The sequence below is a fragment of the Cherax quadricarinatus genome, chromosome 84 (assembly GCF_038502225.1).
Source record: "Cherax quadricarinatus isolate ZL_2023a chromosome 84, ASM3850222v1, whole genome shotgun sequence".
Classification (NCBI taxonomy): domain Eukaryota; kingdom Metazoa; phylum Arthropoda; class Malacostraca; order Decapoda; family Parastacidae; genus Cherax; species Cherax quadricarinatus.
Genome location: NC_091375.1, coordinates 6,332,198 through 6,347,223, shown reverse-complemented (window position 1 = coordinate 6,347,223; position 15,026 = coordinate 6,332,198). Strand labels below are relative to the sequence as shown.

At 41.6% G+C, this 15,026-nt stretch overlaps 1 protein-coding gene across 3 annotated transcripts in view; it reads left to right on the top strand.

The window, feature by feature from the left end:
• LOC128704229 (discoidin domain-containing receptor 2-like) overlaps positions 1-15,026 on the top strand; it is a 160,817-nt gene that overhangs the window by 106,216 nt on the left and 39,575 nt on the right. The window contains exons 2-3 of one of the 3 annotated variants that reach the window (XM_070102979.1): positions 1,675-3,755; positions 14,166-14,268. In XM_070102979.1, the coding sequence (XP_069959080.1) occupies positions 3,659-3,755; positions 14,166-14,268 (200 nt within the window). In that variant the 5' untranslated portion in view covers positions 1,675-3,658. Of the gene's footprint in view, positions 1-1,674; positions 3,756-14,165; positions 14,269-15,026 lie in introns of those variants that run through there. The other 2 variants (XM_070102980.1, XM_070102981.1) reach the window with 2 other exon arrangements.

The following is a 15,026-nucleotide window of genomic DNA, read 5'->3' as shown; positions in this document are numbered from 1 at the left end:
TGCATGAGCCCTTAAATACTGAGTTGCCTGAGCCCTTAAATACTGAGTTGTGTGAGCCCTTAAATACTGAGTTGCACGAGCCCTTAAATACTGAGTTGCATGAGCCCTTAAATACTGAGTTGTGTGAGCCCTTAAATACTGAGTTGCATGAGCCCTTTAATACTGAGTTGTGTGAGCCCTTAAATACTGAGTTGCATGAGACCTTTAATACTGAGTTGCTTGAGACTTTACATACTGCGTGATGCCAGAGGCGTTCATCTAATGTCCTTTATTACTACAGAATACCTACCCCATTCAGCTTGAAATTTTAAACCCCTGGTCAGCTACTATCTTTCTGCAAGCTGCACATATGTATCATGCAGTAAGACATATTTTTATTTCTCTGCTGCAGAAAGTCAACATTCTGGAGAAAGTTAATGTTTTTTTAAGAATTACTGACGTAGGCAGGAACAAACTGAAGTCAGTGTGTCAAGTGTGTCAAGACACTCAGTGTGTCAAGTGTGTCAAGACACTCAGGATGACTCAAGCTCTTCATTGTATCGTAATTTTACTGTTGACAACAGCAAAGAAAAGCACTTCGAAAGGTTTTATTATGTCAGTGTTTCTCTGTGTAGGACGAGGAATGAGACACATGTGCAACATCTGGGTATCTTTATTTGTAGACGTTTCGCCATCCAGTGACTTTATCAATACATGAACCAAAAAAAAGGCACAATAAATGGTCCAAGTCGGACCGAAATAAATAAGAGCGAAACGTTGCCCCAATAAAACTTTTTATCTGCGAAATTGGGTCATACAGCTCCTAATTATTGCTTAAGAGATAGGCATTATCTTTTAAAATTAATAAGCATCTTTTGTATAGCAGACTCGCAACTGATGGACGGGGATTTAATTTCAGGCGAGTGGAGGGTTATGGACGGGTCTCCTTACACCTAATGCCTCCGTCCACCTAGAAGTAGGTATCTGGGTAGTATGAGACTATTGTGGGTGGCATCATTGATGGTTGAGGATATACCTAAGATAGTCTTAAGCCTTTAAACGAGGCGAGATACCCGAGTATATTCCCGGGGCACCTGAGTACATACCCGGGGCACCTGACCCACTGTATATAGCCTGGTTCTATCTTCCATAAATCCACCTCCTTTTGTCTCTGTTTCTCATCTCCTTCCACAAGTTATCATCTGTTTGTTACGTTTTGTTTTTCTTATTTCGTCCCTCTATTGTTCTTACGTCTCTGTTTTGACAATCATTCTCTGGTTTCTCCTCTTCACTCTGAAGTGTTTATATTCTCGACTTATCAGGTATTTCCTTTTGTTTTTTTTGCTTTTGTGTGTGTTAGTAACTCATTATTTTCACCTTTTGTTCAATACGTGATTGCTTCTCGTTATTTTATATTTTCCTTCTTCATACGTGTGGTTTTTTCACCTTTCATTTCTCTACATTTTCAGTGACCCCTGTGACGTCAGGTCAAGAGAAGGAGCCAGGAAGTGCCAGAGCTCCAAGAGGCACTGAGCAATCTTTACGTGTGGTTTTTTCACCTTTCATTTCTCTACATTTTCAGTGACCCCTGTGACGTCAGGTCAAGAGAAGGAGCCAGGAAGTGCCAGAGCTCCAAGAGGCACTGAGCAATCTTTACGTGTGGTTTTTTCACCTTTCATTTCTCTACATTTTCAGTGACCCCTGTGACGTCAGGTCAAGAGAAGGAGCCAGGAAGTGCCAGAGCTCCAAGAGGCACTGAGCAATCTTAACAGTGCTAGAAATCGCTGGTTGAATGGTAAAGATGAGGCTGTGGTGCCTGTGGACTTGTGGAGAACTTCAATATGAAGCCAACGACTTCAAAATTAAGCCGGTGACTTCAAAATTAAGCCGGTGACTTCAAAATTAAGCTGGTGACTTCAAAATTAAGCCGGTGACTTCAAAATTAAGCCGGTGCCTTCAAAATTAAGCCGGTGACTTCAACATTAAGCCGGTGACTTCAACATTAAGCCGGTGACTTCAAAATTAAGTCTGTGACTTCAAAATTAATCCGGTGACTTCAAAATTTAACCGATGACGTCAAATTTAAGCCAGTGCCTTTAAAATGAGATAGTAACTTCAAAATAAAGCCGGTGACTTCAAAATAAAGCCGGTAACTTCAAAATAAAGCCGGTGACTTCAAAATAAAGCCGGTGACTTCAAAATAAAGCCGGTGACTTCAAATTAAAGCCGGTGACTTCAAAATAAAGCCGGTGACTTCAAAATAAAGCCGGTGACTTCAAAATAAAGCCGGTGACTTCAAAATAAAGCCGGTGACTTCAAAATAAAGCCGGTGACTTCAAAATAAAGCCAGTGACTTCAAAATAAAGCCAGTGACTTCAAAATAAAGCCGGTGACTTCAAAATAAAGCCAGTGACTTCAAAATAAAGCCGGTGACTTCAAAATAAAGCCGGTGACTTCAAAATAAAGCCGGTGACTTCAAAATAAAGCCGGTGACTTCAAAATAAAGCCGGTGACTTCAAAATAAAGCCGGTGACTTCAAAATAAAGCCGGTGACTCAGTGTATCAAGGCAAATAAAAACCTTCACTAAAATTAATTTAAAAAATACCTTCATATTAAAAAGACTAAAAAACATAAAAAAACATAAAACAGAAACGTTTGCTTTCAAGGCGAAGTTTTAACAGCTGTTTAAATTAATTGACATGCAGCTCAAACATTGTGTGTTTGGTGTTTTACTGTACTAGTGTTGCCGTGAATTATGTATGAATTACGTTTGTGTAAACGACTTAAGTCTTGTGGGTGGAGGCTCGATCCTCAGGCCATTTTGCGCCAGCCACGATAACTAGCTGTACTTACCTGGAGACACACACGCGCCTCCTCTCAACAGGTCCAGGACCACCACCTGTCGGTCCACCCAAGAAGCCGCTACATAGACACCACCGTAATAATAAACGTGTTTGGGTCCGTAAGACTCGGACGCAAAAAAACGAGCAGTAAAAGCCGAGAGAAAGGTCACTGTGAAATACACGGGGTTTAAAAGACCCGGGAATAACGAACGTCTGCCACGTACGAAAGCAACGGAGGAGGAAGTGCGTGGTTGTGACTCTCACCGACGCTGGGCGCTTGAAAAGCTAAGTGTCTGACGAATGGGCGATTTCCTAGCCCTTAAAACGTGGCGTGAAGAATCGTCTATACACATTACTCTGATTATGCAAACTAAATGCAGATGAGAGTCAACGGTGGACAGCTGTTGCAGATACCATCTGCAACACACACATGCACACACATATACAACATTCACTCAAACGCACATGTCTACATAGTGTTAGACTGAATATATAACTGAACTACGCAGATGGTTGGTGTTGACGGGGCTCCCTCCGGCCTACATCTATATTTAATATTAGGCTGAGGTGCCCGAAAAGACTTGGGTACTTCAAGAGACTAATATTAGACATGCCCAAAATACTGGCATTAAAGTGGAGTAGATTCGTAAGTTTAGCACTAAAGTGAGAACCTTAAAAGGTCGGTATCTTCAGAGTGGAGGGCGCCCGCATTCCCGTACACAGCCTCTTCCCGATGGTGAAAGCGTGAGGCGGCCGCCCTCTGGCGGTAGTGTGGGCGTGAGGCGGCCGCCCATTGGTGGTGGTGTGGGCGTGAAGTGGCCACACGCCCACAAGAATGGATCATCTGCCACTTACCTTGATGCTGAAGCTGCCGCTGCTTCTGCTGTTTCTCTGCTGCGTGGCTCTCAACCTCGTCTGCTGCCTAAACATTGGTAAGTCCCATCTCAGGTTTCCTTTTAGGGAGATACCTGGAGCATTTGTATTTTCTCTGGCATCTTGACCCGTCAGACTGTTTCTGCTTGATTTTCGTAACACTATCAGAGGGAGAAGAGGTGTCCACATTAGTGTATTCATAGGGATGTGTCAAGTCCATCAGGGTTATGTCCCCAGCTCACATACTTAAGGACCGTGGTTAGATCCCCGGCACGGGTGGAGATGATGGGCATGTTTCCTTATATCTGTTAATCCCTGTTTAAATAACAGTAAGCAGGTACCAGGGTGTTAGTTGAGGGTGGTTCCCTAGGGAGTACTCACCAATATGTGGTTACAGCTCCTGGCCTTTGGAACGGGGTCAGGCAGAACAACAACTCTTACTTTGTAAATTTAACTATGAAAAGAAAAGAAATTAGAAATACAAAATAACTGAATAAGAACATAAAGGAGAATCTGCAAGAGGCCTACTGGCCCATACTAGGCAGGTCCTTCTCAAACCCAAACCCACTAACAAATATTTATCCAACCCATTTTCAGTGCTATCCAAGCGAAAAGCTTTGGTAGCCCTTTTTAACTTATTTGCAAAGTCTACGTAAATCCAGCCCCTGTCACACGGGTATTTATCCAACTTAAGTTTGAAGATACCCAAGGTTTTAGCTTCGATAACCCTACTTAGCAGACTGTTCCACTCATCGAAGGCACCCTCCTCGAAGGACAGATGTGTACAGGTGCTTCTCCCACAGCAGCAGCAGCAGCAGCAGCAGCAGCAGCAGCAGCTTGCACGCCTCCAAGACGACTGTTTTGTTATGTTAATGCAATTTTCTATGGTTGTGGCCCATGGAAGTTCCATTATCTCTCGCCACTTTCTCTCACTCCCTCCTCTCTCTCGTTCTCTCTCTATCTATCTCCGATTTTCTCCCTCTCCTTCCCTTTATCTCCATCCCTCTCCATCTCCTTCTCGTTCTCCATTTCCATCTCCCCTCTCCCTCCCTCTCCCTCCCTTTCCCTCCCTCTCCCTCCCTCTCCCTCCCTCTCCCTCCCTCTCCCTCCCTCTCCTTCCATCTCCCTCCCTCTCCTCCCCCTCCCTCTCCCCCCCCCTCCACTGAGACTGGTGCGTAAGATAGAAGTCGTTGGACGGGGTTTCATTCTTCGGCGATAACCGCCCGGGCCATTCACATACCGTCCCACCCTTAGTTCCTGGACCAACATGCTGGCTTCCGTGTTTGGGTGTGCTCTCTCTCTCTCTCATTCTCTCTCTCTCTCTCTCTCTCTCTCTCTCTCTCTCTCTCTCTCTCTCTCTCTCTCTCTCTTTACACAGGATTTTACAAGGAGAGGTTAAGGTTCCTAACTTTACAAGCTAAGAGCCATTACCTACATCAGCTCATTGAAAATTCTCTCTCAAAGCCAGATCATACAAGAAATTAATCATGCCAATCTGTGTCATCATTACGGGGTACAGCATATCAAACCCAAAGGGTCTCAGGTTGATTGGAAAAAGAGTTGTAATCACTGGAAAGAGCTCAGAGCAGCGGAGGCCAATGATTTTTCTGTTTTAGGAAGGTTTCTCCTTTTGAGTGTTCTTGCAATTGGATATGAGTGTGTGATTTTGCTCCCTTGAACGTACGTACGTGTGTGTGTGTGTGTGTGTGTGTGTGTGTGTGTGTGTGTGTGTGTGTGTGTTTTGTGTATTGTGTGCGTGTATGTATGTACTGTATGTGTGTTGTGTACTGTGTGTGTTGTGTATTGTGTGTGTGTGTGTATGTATGTATGTATGTAGGTACTGTGTGTGTATTGTGTATTCTGTGTGTGTGTTGTGTATTGTGTGTATGTGTGTTGTGTATTGTGTGTATGTGTGTTGTGTATTGGGTGTGTATGTATGTACTTTGTGTGTTGTGTACTGTGTGTGTTGTGTATTGTGTGTGTGTGTGTGTTGTGTATTGTGTGTGTGTATGTATGTATGTATGTACTGTGTGTGTGTTGTGTATTGTGTGTGTGTGTGTGTTGTGTATTGTGTGTGTGTATGTATGTATGTACTGTGTGTGTGTTGTGTGTGTGTGTTGTGTACTGTGTGTGTTGTGTATTGTGTGTGTGTGTGTGTGTTGTGTATTGTGTGCGTGTATGTATGTATGTATGTACTGTGTGTGTGTTGTGTATTGTGTGTGTGTGTGTGTTGTTGTGCATTGTGTGTATGCGTGTTGTGTATTGTGTGTGTGTATGTATGTATGTATGTATTGTGAGTGTGTTGTGCATTGTGTATGTGTGTTGTGTATTGTGTGCGTGTATGCATGTATTGTGTGTGTTGTGTATTGTGTGTGTGTGTGTGTGTGTGTGTGTGTGTGTGTGTGTGTGTGTGTGTGTGTGTGTGTGTGTGTGTGTGTGTGTGTGTGTGTGTGTGTGTGTGTGTGTGTGTGTGCTGTGTGTGTGTGCTGTGGTGTGTGTGTGTGTGCTGTGGTGTGTGTGTGTGTGTTTGTGTGTGTTTGTCTTGATTGTGGTTGCAGGGGGCAAGTCTCAGCTCCAGGCCTCGCTTCTTGTTTCACTGTCTCGGTTACATGAGCTTATCATACCTGTGCTTGAAGCTATGTATGGATTCCGTCTCTACCACTTTGCTGTCTAGGTCAATCTACTTCCTGACTACTCTACTGCCGATGAAAATTAGACATATGCAACATCTGGGTATCTTCATTGTAGACGTTTCGCCATCCAGTGGCTTTATCAATACAAATTCAAGGACATGACTGGAAGACAGTAGAACTATATACAGAAGATGAGGTAATCAGTCTCTCAACCTTGGAGTTGATGTGAAGAGCACCGTAGTCGTGAAGATTCTGGAGCACAGGCAAGAAGGCTGGTGCTTATATACTGGCGTCAGGTGGAAAGGGACGGGTAGCAGACGAGGGCATAGTTACTGGTAGGCGGGATTTCCCACTGGAAGTAGGTCCTACCTAAGGTATGGGTTAGTGGTAGTAGTAGTAGTAGTAGTAGTAGTAGTAGTAGTAGCCGTGAAGAAGGTTATGTAGACGTATTCTGAAGCAAGATTCCATGATGTTGCAGTGTCTGACAAGATGTACGTGAATGGTATACAATACCAATCTTCCAATCATGTCCTTGAATTTGTATTGAATCTGTATTGATTGGAGAAACGTCTACAATAAAGATGCCCAGATGTTGCGTATGTGTCTACTTTTCACTTTACTGCTAAAGAAGTATTTCCTAATATCCCTGTGACTTGCCTGCGTTTTTACCTTCCAGGTGTGCCCTTGTGAACATGAGACCAGCTTCTCAAACACATTTTCCATCTGAATCCTGTCAGTTTCTCTCGGTATTTTGTACTTCGTAATCATGTCACCTCTGATCCTTCTATCCTCTAATGTCGTCAGATTTAGCTCCTCTAGCGTCTCCTCATAGTTCATACCCCTCAGCTCTGGGACTGGTTTCATTGCAAACCTTTGTACTTTTTCATTTTTGCATGCTTTATCAAATGCGGGTTCCATACTGGTGCTGCGTATTCCATATATAAGGTCGTGAATACCTCTTTCTTGTGGTTCCTAATAGCTACCCTTAAATTTGCTAGTCTCGCTTTTATAACAGCAGTTATTCCATGGATTTTGTCTCAGGTGAAGTGCTCGAGACTACGCTTACCTTGAGGTTATTTTTCAAGGAGGTTTAGCGTATTTGTCTTCCCTGTGTCTGTACTCCATTTCCGAATCGTGAGCTAGCTGTAGGGCTACATTCTAGTGACTTTGGAATTGCTAATTGATATACTCTTCTACTAGGGGTACCCAGATCGGCTATGCGTTACAATAACTCTTGGACTTCTGCGACAGCAACTTCGCAATGAGGTATTCTGTAAGCAGGTACATAAGTAGGTCTAGTTCCAGGTTCAAGTGGAATACGATGGGACAGTAGGATCGTTAAACCCATCTTCTCACCTGGTAAAACAACGGCTCAAAAACGTTTGTTTAACAGATGTAACGAACTCGTAACTTCGTCTGAAGTCAGTGGAAGCTAAGTCTTTCTCCTCTACTGGTGAAGTGGATGGACTTTTCCCAGGCTTCACCACGTATTTACTGAATATATCACTGTAAAAATCTACAGTGTTTCCTTCACCATCACTCCATTGGATAAGAACCCAACAGCGGGGATACCTTGATGGGGCAGGTGGGGAGTACCTTGAAGGTGAGGTGGTACCTTCATGCTGGTCATTCTCGCTTGCATCATACCTAATTTCCTCCCGTTTCCCTACAGGTCTAGCGCATTTCCATGCATATCACATGCCTTCTCATCCATCCATCCACCTCAAACAGAGCCAAGGTTAGAGCACACACAGCGTATGTGTACTTTATATTCAAGTGTGAAGGGGAGACTCAAACATTATCTCAGGGGAGAGAAAAACTAACACGAGGCTGCATCAGCAAACAGTTGATAGTCAATTTATGTTTCCTTTGGTAAATATTTTATCTAACTGATTTATTTCGCAGATTTTAAACCTTCCTTTTACGTTATTTTCGTTTAGTTTTCCTGTTGGTAAGCTTGTATTTACGTTATTTTTGCTTAGACTTCGACGTAAAAGCGGCTTGTTTACTGTGCACCTCATACCTGTCCTGCGGACGGCAGTGCTAGAAAAATGGGTACACAAAAGCCTAAGAACTAGGCCTCAAAAGGATTTATGTCTACAGTTTTTCACATCTGTTGCTAGAAATTTAAGATATTTGCTTATTATGTCTGGTATTTTTACTTAGTGCATCGTTCATTAGGCATTTCCTATATTCAACATTTTTTTGTCATTTTCTCTTCAAGACTTTAAAACAAAAATATTTCTGACGCGAACTACGGCGAAACGGCTGATGTAACACTGGTATTTATTCTTCGTGGAAATAGATGACACTTTGAGACAAATTTCTCACACGTCATTTTTAACATGGTCCTCTGAATGTCTTAGATATGAAATAAGTCAACAAAAATGTCCGGAGGATCACCTCTCAGCGTCTGACAGAATTCTCATATAGAAATGTTATTGTAAACTTGCACAGTCATACACACAAACACAAGTATTTGTGTGTTGTGCTTTTTAGCCAGATCTTGCGATCTTGACTTCTAAAACAACGATCGTTTTACCAAACGTGAAGAGTGTAAATTGTCTGTCACAACAGGTTAGGTTAGGTAAAGTTTGTCAGGAAACAAGATAAGTGTTTCCTGACACGGATCATAGACATATGATGACCCGCATCTGGAAATTTTGGTCATCTGGTCGAGGCCTTCCACTGCCTTACCGGTTCACCCCTTTAAAATTTTTAGTCGGTATTGGCACCACAACTCCAATAAAATCAGGCGGAAGATGAATCAAAATGTCTAATCCGTAAAGGGCACACGTTTTTCCTCTGGGACCTACATGAAGTTCCTGATCTCTTGTTTGTGTTTGCGTTATATAAAATAAAAAAATATCTGCAGAAACAGTAGTTATTATTGTGTTGAGATTTCCTCAGTAAAAACAGTTCTCTCTCTAGCGATGCAAAATATGAATACAGCCTTAATGAAGTGTTCTGTCATATCCTGTGTGGTCTGCATGGAGGTGTCTCTGAAAGGTTGGATGTTTGGACTAAGATATAATGCTTCAGTGTATGGCACTGCCTCTGTCCACACACTTGGCATTTTGTCACTGACATCTCCATACAAACCATACTGCAGTCTACTCGCCTTTTACTTTTCCTTAAGTATGTTGTTGACTAGTTTTCTTATGGTGAACAACTCATCTGCTAGTTCTGTGTTGTTCTATTTTCTTCAATTCATTTGCTACTTTTTTCTTATGTTTCTTAAATTATTGTTTGAAAAAAATTATACTTAACATTGTCTTCAGTAAGACAAATATGGAGCAGTTGGCGAAACGTTTCAACAATAACGTCTTACTCATCAGCCTATGTGAGAGGAAATCCACAAATTCTTGACTATAATCCCTGTGTGTATCTCTGTGCCTAGCTTATACAGACTTGCTACAGTCAGGTCTCAGGCTATTCAGAGCAAGTAATGAGGATAATGAGTCTGTTACGGTTATATTAACAGAGGTCGTAGTTTCCACAACGTTGAGAGCAACAAGTATTGCAAACAAACCAGTTTATAAGGTATAAACCCAGCTGTTAATTCTAATACATCTTTGTATTAAACTACCAACTGTCTGGTTTACGACAGGAGCACTTCCTGCCCTCCCACTGCCACAGCATAGATAATCTGTGTGACAGTGTTTTGTCCTCAGGTCGTGTGTGTGTTTTAGTGTAGAGTATAGAAAGTAATCGAAATTGAGGATTGTGTGTTAGTATCTTGGGAGGATAGGCGGGCATAGTGATATCAAAATTTGTTGTATACCAGAGTGGTGGGTAATGCTGCTGTTTCCTAACATGATCAAGTACATGTAGTCCAAACGTTTTTGTGTGGCTGTTATTTAAACCCATCTTGATTCACTTGTCCCCTGAATTATACGTCCTAGTAATTCTCTAGAGATAAATAACAGTAAAAGGCACAATACCGTGACTGGAACAATACACAAATAACCCGCACATGGTGCGGGTTGTGTCTAGAGGCAATATTGTTTTGATCACCAGGCAGCAGCTTCAGTTCTATCATGGCACTGATTTCGCGTATTCTCTCACGTATTCAACTATTTTGATAATTATAGGACAGTCAAGAATAATTCTTAGGGCTTCATTTTTTTTCCAAGTCTCTCAATAGTTCTTCTGTATTGCAGGACTAAATCTGGTGCATGAGAATCTATCAACGATTGGGATTATACCTTACATCAGTTTTCTTAAGGGGCTAGCAATGATTTGAGTCGACAAATAAAATAATCGACTCAAAACCATTGCTAGCCCCTTAAACACGTTGGTCTTCTCTACTGAAATTATAAGACTAAGAATATCACAGGCTGTCTGTTTGTGATTTAAGATTGGTTTGCATTTCACGAAAAACTTTAGTATCCATAATAAAACCACCATAGATAATTTCAACATCTGGTGTAGATTTAATTAGGGCATTGATTAATACATTGAACAAAGTAGGACTTAATACACCGTCTTGGGGAGTGCCAAGTTACATTTTCTTAGTTTGTTTTGTATCCCAAAAACGATGCAGATGAGTTTGTTAGGGAAATAAACAAGAATCCACCGTGAAAGTAAATCACCAATATCCATTTTAACTACTTGAAACAAAGCAACATTTGCAAAATCAAAAGCCTTGTTTATATTAAGACGCCGTGTATTGTTGACTTCTGTCACTATGTTGCAACACAGCTTAATACATAGTTTGGTACCAATCCTTTCATCGTTCACTACCTGTGTAAGACACATTATGCTGGTCAGGTTTGCGTATTGGTACAATAATCTATTAGTCCACGAGGAAGGTACCTGAGCCGTAGTTCTAACAGTGGGTTACCAGGTACACGCCTTAGTAATCTAAGTGGCATAGGTGATACCGTCCTCTTCATGGGCAATAGCTTTGCCCTTGGTGAGGGCAGCATCATATGCGGTATATTGGGTATCACACAATTTGCTTGGAGTAAATTGGACAAAACTTCGTCCGTTTTACTTTCAAAGTTCTCCCTTATATGTAATAGTGACATGTATTAGCTGGAGACTTGTGCCCAATTCTTGATTAACTCGTTTGCTTTGTGTACTGAATTTGGGTAAACAACCTGTCAACTCATTTCCAATTATTTTACAGCTTTTCATGCTTTGCTCAGGGGAATGTGTTGGGTGAGTCAACTCACTCGACACAGTCATTTTGTCTAAGCTTAGTTATTCTTTCTCTCATTAGCGCCAAGAGAGACTTTAATAATTTTAGCATAAGGGGAGTCCTGAGGCTCATATAACCTTTACCAGTTTGAGTAGTTATTGACTTAAGGTCTTCCAATATGAGGATGTCATAATATTAATGCTGTTCCGTTGATTGAGTTTTCCTGTCTATCGTTTTAGTTGACTCGTTAATTTAAAAATAATAGGTATATTGTACGCAGGTTTATAATTCTTGAACCTGTGGAAGATGGGTTCTATATAGTCTCTTGTCCTTGATTAAGTACCAGGCGAGTACGTACGTACGTACAAACACGCACACGCACGCATGCACACACGGAACAATCTGGAGAGTGATATAGTGGAGGCAGGATCCATACACAGCTTCAAGAAGAGGACGATAAAACTCTTGAAACAGGGAGAGAGTGGACCTAATAGTGATCAGCGAAGTGGCGGGGCCAGGAGCTGTGAATCGACCCCTGCAACCACAAACAAGTGAGTACACACACACACACATCCAACAATGTTAAACTTCAACACCTACCAACTCTCCCACCCCATAATCAACAACACCTACACGAATAAGACACATGTGCAACATTCTGGTATAAGACACATGTGCAACACTTAGGTATAAGTCGCATGTGCAGCACTGGTATAAGACACATGTGCAACACTTAGGTATAAGACGCATATGCAACACTTAGGTATAAGACGCATGTGCAACACTCTGGTATCTGTATTACGAAGACGCTCCACCAACCAGAAGCTTCGAAGAATAGACTCAGGAGTTGAACATGTGTAAGTTGCAAGTTTGCTTGATTGATGAGGGCGGGAGACTGCAGGAAAAGGACGGATGGTTTTTATTTGCAAATACACCTGTGAGTCTCTCTGTTCTTCTTTTATTTTCCTTTGAGTTCTTAGTTTTATTATGCAAGCTAAGAGTTACTTTATTACCTACGTTCAAAAGCCATTAAGTAGTAGTATCTTCGTAGTCTCTCTCTCTCTCTCTCTCTCTTTATATATATATATATATATATATATATATATATATATATATATATATATATATATATATATATATTTTTTCAACACACCGGCAGTATCCCACCGAGGCGGGGTAGCCCAAAAGAAAAAAGGAAAGCTTCTCCTTTTACATTTAGTAATATATACAGGAGAAGAGGTTACTAGCTCCTTGCTCCCGGCATTTTAGTCGCCTCTTACAACACGCATGGCTTACGGAGGAAGAATTCTGTTCCACTTCCCCATGGAGATAAGAGGAAATAAACAAGAACAAGAACTAGTAAGAAAATAGAAGAAAACCCAGAGGTGTGTGTATATATATGCTTGTACATGTATGTGTAGTGTGACCTAAGTGTAATTAGAAGTAGCAAGACGTACCTGAAATCTTATATGTTTATGAGACAAAAATGGACACCAGCAATCCTACCATCATGTAAAACAATTACAGGCTTTCGTTTTACACTCACTTGGCAGGACGGCAGTACCTCCCTGGGTGGTTGCTGTCTACCAACCTACTACCTACAATATATATATATATATATATATTATATATATATATATATATATATATATATATATATATATATATATATATATATATATATATATGCAAGGAATTCGCGAGAGTAGGCGAAATATACACAAACACTGATCTCTGGCTGAAGGAGACTCGAACCTACGAACCTTAGGACAAGGTAACGCGACGGGCTGGAGTTTTGAGACTCTATGACCGCGGGTTCAATCCCGGCCGGGGTATGGTTTCTTTACCAATCTACCCACACTGGACAAAATACTTTGGCGTGTAGCTTGCGCTACACGTTTGATCCAAGGCAGCCAGCTTTCAGGGAGAAGGCTTACAGCTTTTCATCTCATCCCCTGCATGCATCAGCCTTACTAGAGATTTTAACAATGCAAGGAATTCGCGAGAGCAGGCGAAATATACGCAAACACTGATCTCTGGCTGAAGGAGACTCGAACCTACGAACCTTAGGACAAGGTACGCAGTGCTTTACCAATCTACCCACACTGGACAAATCTCTAGTAAGGCTGATGCATGCAGGGGATGAGATGAAAAGCTGTAAGCCTTCTCCCTGAAAGCTGGCTGCCTTGGATCAAACGTGTAGCGCATGCTACACACCAAGGTATTTTGTCCGGTGTGGGTAGATTGGTAAAGCACTGCGTACCTTGTCCTAAGGTTCGTAGGTTCGAGTCTCCTTCAGCCAGAGATCAGTGTTTATATATATATATATATATATATATATATATATATATATATATATATATATATATATATATATATATATATATATATATGTTGTGTGTGTGCGCGCGCACAAAACAACCACTGCTCTAGGCCTCTCATGTTGCAATCATTACATCAGGAGCTTGCAATGGAAATTATTAGTAATGCTAGTATCATGTCCATTATCGATTCTCAGGAAATTATGTACCGTAATTAATTTTTAACAAGTGTTTCAGGTATAGTAAGGAGGAGATGAAATAATTTGTTTTCCTGGAAACATTTCCTCTTAAGAGGGAACTTCTGGAACTCTGTTTTCATATACTTTTACCTTAATTAATGTGTATGTACCTGGTTGACCTGTGTGTCAGGTCAGTGTGACGTGGCTCTGGGTATGCAGTCTGGCGTTATCCCTGACGAACACGTCTCCGCCTCCTCCTACTTCGACGCCGCCGTCAACGCCATCTATGGGAGGTGAGTGTAACCTACACTATCAACACTGTTAGTAACTGTGTGTGGGAGTGCCATGTCTTGGTTAGTACCGTCAACGCCATCTATGGGAGGTGAGTGTAACTTTCATTGTCAACACTATTAGTTGATGTGTGTGGGAGTGCCATGTCTTGGTTAGTACCGTCAACGCCATCTATGGGAGGTGAGTGTAACCTACACTATCAACACTGTTAGTAACTGTGTGTGGGAGTGCCATGCCTTGGTTAATACCGTCAACGCCATCTATGGGAGGTGAGTGTAACTTTCATTGTCAACACTATTAGTTGATGTGTGTGGGAGTGCCATGTCTTGGTTAGTACCGTCAACGCCATCTATGGGAGGTGAGTGTAACCTACACTATCAACACTGTTAGTAACTGTGTGTGGGAGTGCAATGTCTTGGTTAGTAACGTCAACGCCATCTATGGAAGGTGAGTGTAACTGTTCTGTCAACATTGCTTGTAGCTATGCACAGGCTCACATCTTAAGAGTAAATGTGTATTGCTCTCGATGTCCTCGGAATTACAACACTCTCCCAGTTGAAGTGTAAACACATTCATTTACGCTACTCCTCCATACTTATCCACTGAAGAGGATCGAAATATACAGCTTCCGTTACCACCTGTAATAAACTATCATTATGATAAGGAAGATTAAGTTCATGTAAATTTTTTACAAGATTTGATTAGGATACAAAGTTACTTATTGTCTATGTGGAGGTCGGAACGACCTCCACATAGGAAC